The sequence below is a fragment of the Microchirus variegatus genome (genome assembly GCF_963457635.1).
Source record: "Microchirus variegatus genome assembly, chromosome: 12".
Classification (NCBI taxonomy): Eukaryota; Metazoa; Chordata; class Actinopteri; order Pleuronectiformes; family Soleidae; genus Microchirus; species Microchirus variegatus.
Genome location: NC_139813.1, coordinates 16,995,442 through 17,001,688, shown reverse-complemented (window position 1 = coordinate 17,001,688; position 6,247 = coordinate 16,995,442). Strand labels below are relative to the sequence as shown.

At 39.1% G+C, this 6,247-nt stretch overlaps 1 protein-coding gene across 1 annotated transcript; it reads right to left on the bottom strand.

Moving 5' to 3' along the window:
• Window positions 1–873: 873 nt before the first annotated feature.
• moxd1l (monooxygenase, DBH-like 1, like) lies at window positions 874–5,100 on the bottom strand (the record flags this gene model as incomplete). Its single annotated transcript, XM_083898554.1, has 11 exons — window positions 874–996; window positions 1,086–1,145; window positions 1,290–1,386; window positions 1,673–1,761; window positions 1,850–2,022; window positions 2,484–2,583; window positions 2,716–2,871; window positions 2,966–3,049; window positions 3,875–4,027; window positions 4,598–4,744; window positions 4,831–5,100. The coding sequence occupies 11 exons, from the start codon at window positions 5,098–5,100 to the stop codon at window positions 874–876; spliced, it is 1,452 nt and encodes a 483-aa protein (XP_083754680.1).
• Window positions 5,101–6,247: the final 1,147 nt, after the last annotated feature.

Sequence of the window (6,247 nt, the reverse complement as noted above, 5' to 3'; positions counted from 1 at the left end):
TTTGCTCACTTATGGCTTACAAGGACCCTGTTAATAAAAACACTATCATATACATTTTAAACAAAGTTAGTATATGTAAAATGTGCCCATAAAGTAGTGGGTATATCACTGTTACACACAGAGTTTGAACTAAGATAGCAATATAAATCTCAGTGTGACTGTTGCTGACCCCAATCAACAAATAATTGGTAATACCAAAGAGAAGTTACATGTAATGTAAAGATAGAAAAATACAAAATCAAAATGATTTACAATACAATTGTAAAATGATATACAATAAAAATATTTTCAAAAATTCTAATTGCATTTATCACTGTTGCAATACATTTAATTTTTTTGCTCCTATAACTACTTTACATTAATGCAATCCAGAAGAGCAAAAGCATGATTCCTGCTGTGTTCATAAGCCAGGAAGTGTAGAGTCTATTTGATGCACTGGATTGATAACAAGGCTGAGGTATCGGAGTCTCCGTCATCTCTCTGATGATGCCATTTTCGTAATATGTAATGTTGTACTGTGGAAAAGGAAAACAAATACTATAACATTAACCCTCTTTTAATGGTACTGCATAAAATAATCATCGAACACCAGAAAAACTAATTTGTGCTAAGTGGCATTCATGAAAATAAAATGAGCGTATGAATGTGTGTACTTTTTTTGTTAGATTAGAAGTAGAGAGTCACTGTCACTAACCTCATTATTAGAGATAATCTGAAGTTGTGGCAGTGTTTTTAGCCAATTCTCCTGTTGAGTAATTGCATCATCGTCCCAAGTCTCAACTGATGTTCTGACAAACATTAGAAACAGGCGACTTAACCAGAGCAAATCAAGATATTACTGTCTATTAAATTGCATGTGTGAGGCATCGAGACTTACTGGTTCATCGTATCTGAATGGTACACTGTAATCGGGTGGCTGACACATGATGTGATATCCATTGCTGGGTAGTAGAATAAGAAGGCCAGGCACATCTCATCAGTGGTTGCTATGCCCATCTATATGAGGAAAAATAAAATAAAATAATAATTCACTACATGCTACTTGTGTTTATTTTCTTGAAAGGAATTCCTGCATTAGAAAATACCTTGGTCACATTAGTGCGATCAATTGTGTTATAGGTGCACTCCACTGCAATCTCATCATCCTGTAATGAACACAAATAAAGTGTTATAAAAAAAAACTGTATTATTATATAGTTTTAACAGCCTAAAGAACTTATAACTCTAACAAAAAAAACTGACTTTTATCATGTTGACATACGATACATGTAAGGAGGCAAAAACATTACCTGCTTGACGGTCTTGATTTCTCCAAAACTGGTAACCTGTTGCAGCTCAAAGTTGTAATGTTTATCCCCAGCTATGAAGCCAGTCTGCTTTCCGTCTCTACAGACACCAACAGCATGAAGTAAGATTAATACAAGGTTTATATGAGAACAATGTAACAGCACATAATCAACCTCTGTACAAACTCAAATACTATGACAAATACTGTGACTATTCCTCAAAGGTTTATAGTGACCAACTCTTCTTTCCATGTCAATGAGACTAGTAACAGGGTTAAATAAAGACTAACAAATATATATTAGCCTTGACTGTTGGTATATACAGTATGAATCTAATAAATAAGTTAACACAATCATTTATTTAAATGAGATTATAACTTTCTGACCTGTAGTGGGCAACTCTGATTTCCCTCCCAGCCAGGTGAGTGTGCAACAGGACAGCGAACATTTGGAGATCGGGAATTGGATCATTCATCTAGGGCAGAAAGATAACACATTTCACAAGAAAATATTTTTCCACTCCTGTCATTTGAAATCCATACCAGTACCATACCACTGCATACCTGAGTAATGATAGAGGTATTACACACACCGTAGGTGTGGAACTCAGAGGCTTTAGGAGGGATGATGTACGGCATGCTAGTCAAAGGCAGCACACCTACGGTCAGGATGCCTACATCATGCTGCCTGAGTTGGGCTGTATGGTACAGTTTTAGTCCTGAACTGTCTGTCCGTCCTAAACAGAGAGATACAGACATTTTTAAACTGTTACACCTTGATTGTACGAAAATGAGAAAAAAACAAGAGCACATACAGAAAAAGTTAATATGCACACTATGACAAGTGTTTGAAAATAACCCCAGATGGTGTTGTCAATGGGGTGAGAAGCAGAGGGAATGTAAATGAACGGGTGCTGCCCTAGAACATCCCAAGGAAGTATCAATGCTTTGGGAATTCCATTAGGGTTGTAATTAATGATTTTATCCATTATTGGTCCATTGACTGCCTATTTTGTTGATTCTAGAATAGAATAATTACACAACAGTTGGCTTTTCATTAGTGATCACTTTAGTTTTACAAGAAATTCCAATAATCCTTTAAAGAATCAATAATAATTTATTGTATATACTGCATATCTGTTCAGTTGAAGAATCAGAAGCATAACTGAGTTTATTATAAGAAGTGCTGTGTATCTACCTGCATCGCCGTTTACGTTATTGTAATGGATTTCCAGCCGGTAGTAAACATCTCCATCACCTCCAACAGGGATACCTGCATTCTCTGGAAGCTCAACCGCCTGCAGTATCGGTGATAAATTCAGGCTCAGCTTGCATAAGCACACCACTTCATCAAATTACAATATAATTATTAATCTAAGAATTTCAAAAGTGTTGTAAAATTGAATCACAAACACTTGACTCTCCCTCACCCCTCCTCCCACTGCCCATGCAGCCACCACGCCGTAGCAAGTGTCGCCTACGTCGCCCATGAAGCACTTCTTGTCATACGTCACCCTCACATTGGATGGGCAGCTGTACAGAAGCATGTGATGAACAATGTCATGGTTCTCAATCTTTGGTTCAATCTGAAGCAAAGTGGGAGAGATGAAAGCAGGATGTATATGATATTGTATGTATTTGGTTAGATTGGTAATAATAACATAAAGAAAGGATAAGTACCCGGTATATATGATGTTTCGTATTTATGTTTGAAAACTTCATGACCTTGCAGTGGTAGTAGGTATGATCAGAGGGAATAGTGATCTGCAAAAGAAGGGTTCAGAAAAACAAACACACAAATACTTTATGATGATTTTTTATATGTAATGTATGTAACAGTATTCCAGTTCTATAATAACTAGTGCAGTGCCCGTAGGAAGTATGAATCGCTATAGTAGGAGCAGAAGAAGATTTTCAGTTATGGTAATGCATGATAAGGAACTTAAAGGGTGTGACTGACAGTCACAACAGCTAGCTACGCTAATGCTAATTGAAAATGAAAACATTTGGTGCCTAATGAGATTGCACAGTGTTTGTATTATGTTAGCCCTACGCTAATGCTAATCGTAGCCTCGCTAGCTTATCTTTGGAAACAGGTTCGCCAAGTTAGCTGCAAAGTAGTAGCATGCTAAAGCGAAATGGGACCGTACCTATGTTCCCCGGGTCCTATGTTCCCCGGGTCCTATGTTCCCCGGGTCCTATGTTCCCCGCTTTGCATGTGACCGGGTAACATAGGACCCTTTCTCTAACCCTACCCTTTTTCAAAAAAAGGGTCCTTTGTTCCCCTGTCACATACAAATTGGACCTTTTTTGGGAAAAACGGGGAACATAGGACCCGGGGGAACATAGGTACGACCCCAGCAAAATAATTGGCTCGTGTATTAGTGAATGGACACCTCGTCGTTTCAGTATAACACCATGTTCTGCGGTGAACCGTGTGAAAATGTCTCACCCACCGTGAGGACAGCCTCTTCACTCCCATCTCCCCGCTCCAGACAGCGCAGCTGCTGCTGATGAGCCGCTGCCTGCCTGGTGTAGCGTGATAAATCAGTGAAAGTGCAGCATGACAAAACACTCCATTGTCCTTACATTGTCCACTGTTGCACTTAGAAAGCTGGTGTGAGAAAGGACAGTCTTGGGCATATAGCTCAGCAGGTTGACCTCTTTGGTGCCTCTGCGAGCTCCATGGTACTCGATCTTATCTGTGTATCCAAGTCCATAGATCAGCTTAATGGGCTCATCCTGTTAAAAGATGGTAACTTAAGTCAATAACAATTATTACAATAGATGTGATAACATGACCAGTTCCCAAAACTGATCAAAATCTAGTTGTTTTGAAGAACCATGTAAAGAACAGAGACAATTCAGACTTTATAGAGCGCCAACTCTAACAGGTTTTTGTTACAAAAACTATAATATTTCAGGTACAAAACAAAGTGTAATGTGCCCCTGGTGTTTGTCATTGTGGCCATTGTATTCATATGTGAAACCACCCAGTTAACGTGGTGGTGGGTAAATGGTGAACCAAACAAAAAGAGTCACATTACATGGTACATGGTTTCAGTCAGGAAATCTAAGCTTTATGTCAAAGAAATGTAGCCCAACATTACAAAAGGTGATACATGAGCCAAAACAGCAAGATCATAGCGCAACAAAAGGTGTAAATGGCCCCATAACCTAAACAAGAGAAACAGGAAGTAATGTTATTCTTGGATCGTTTTTCTTTACAAATCTGTTTTTCTTGTAATATTGTTGGTTTTGTATGTATGCAGTAACCAACATAGTTGGGAGAAAAAACACAAATTGCCTCACAGTGATATCGAAGTCTTGGTTATCACACGATCGTATGGTCCTCCGGATCCTCATGCTGGTGCGACCGTCTATTTCAGTCAAAGAGAGAAGAGTGTAGCTCTGCAGATCATCAATCACAGGCTCAAACTTCCCGATGCCATGGCGATCCTATTGGGGAAAAAATAAAAAAATACAGAATAGTGGCTTGGAGGAAACATAAACAAACTTCTACATTGAACTGGGAAATGTCTTACTGTGAAGTAGCTTCCATCAGAATCAACTCCCCCAATGACGATGTCTGCTCCAACCATATCACCGTTCGGACTTAAGCCAAAGCCTATCCAGCCTGTGGTGTTGACATCCAATTTGAATTCAATTTCTCCTTTCAGGCTATCAAAGCCCCATTTAAGGCAAACATCATGGTCCTGGTCCAGGTAAACCATGAAGGGCAAAGTATCGTCAGACGCCGCTGCTCCTTTTGTCCCTACCAGGGACAGGCAGAGGAGGGGAAGCAGAGAGCGCATGATGTGTCTGTGAAGCTGGAAAACTTCACACTGAGCAATCTGACTGTGGATTTGCCAACTGCCCTCCCACCCATCTCCACCTCCCACACACACACACACAGATGCACCTGCACTCCAAGATGAACTCAGGTGATACAGGCTGAAAAGTGCACAGTCATCTCACTGCTGGACAATGGATTCTGTATATTCTCTGTTTTTTCCCAATGACACTGATGTCAAAACAGTAAAACAACTTACAGTAGTAAACTTTTCTCTTTAAACTCCGCCCCCAGTTTTATCAACCCCCTTCGTTCCTTTAACATAAATAAGAAGTTAGTGATGTTCTTCTTCTTCTTTCAGCTTCTCTCTTTAGGGGTTGCCACAGCAGATTGTTTGCCTCCATATTGTCCTCTCCCTAGTGTCCTCTTCTGTTACACCAACTGTCCTCCATGAATCTTCTCTGTGGTCTTCTGCTTTTCCTCCTGCCCCAGCAGCTCCATCTTTGTCCAATACAATCACTATACATCCTCTGCACATGACCAAACCATCTCAGTGTTAGTGATGTTCACATCTATTGGTTTAAATGTGTTGTATATATTAAAATGAATAAAATGTGATGTTATGTTTCGATTATACTTACAAATTCTGACAATTATTCAAACTTCATGCACACAGTCCATCCTGTTATTATGCCGTGATTATGTCAATTCTTAAGACGTTATGTGGCGTTCATGTCACTGTAACGTGCAAGGACTGATGCTGACGGTCTAGGGTGGGAATGAAAGAAACAAGTGTTGTTTTAAGGTATTGAAAAAAATGCATACTGTTGCTTTAAAATGGAATTGTTGTAGTAGCAGCCTCAAGCCAGCAGGGGTCGACTTTAGCATTAGAGATTAGTTGAGGGTTACTCCCTTTTTTTCACCCATTGTAAACACCCAACAGTAGCTGCCTGGAGGACAATGGCATTTATTACACCACAACTTTATGACAAAAGAGAAAATAAAATAACAACTTGTGAAGTAGCCTCATAATATTATTAGTAGAAAATTAATGAATATCAAATTAAATATTTGAAATATTATTAAATTACTACACGTAGACCACGTCTTGCAGTCACTATTTTCAGAATTTTAATTGGGCCACAGCATTCTTAAAGGTCTAGTTTCAC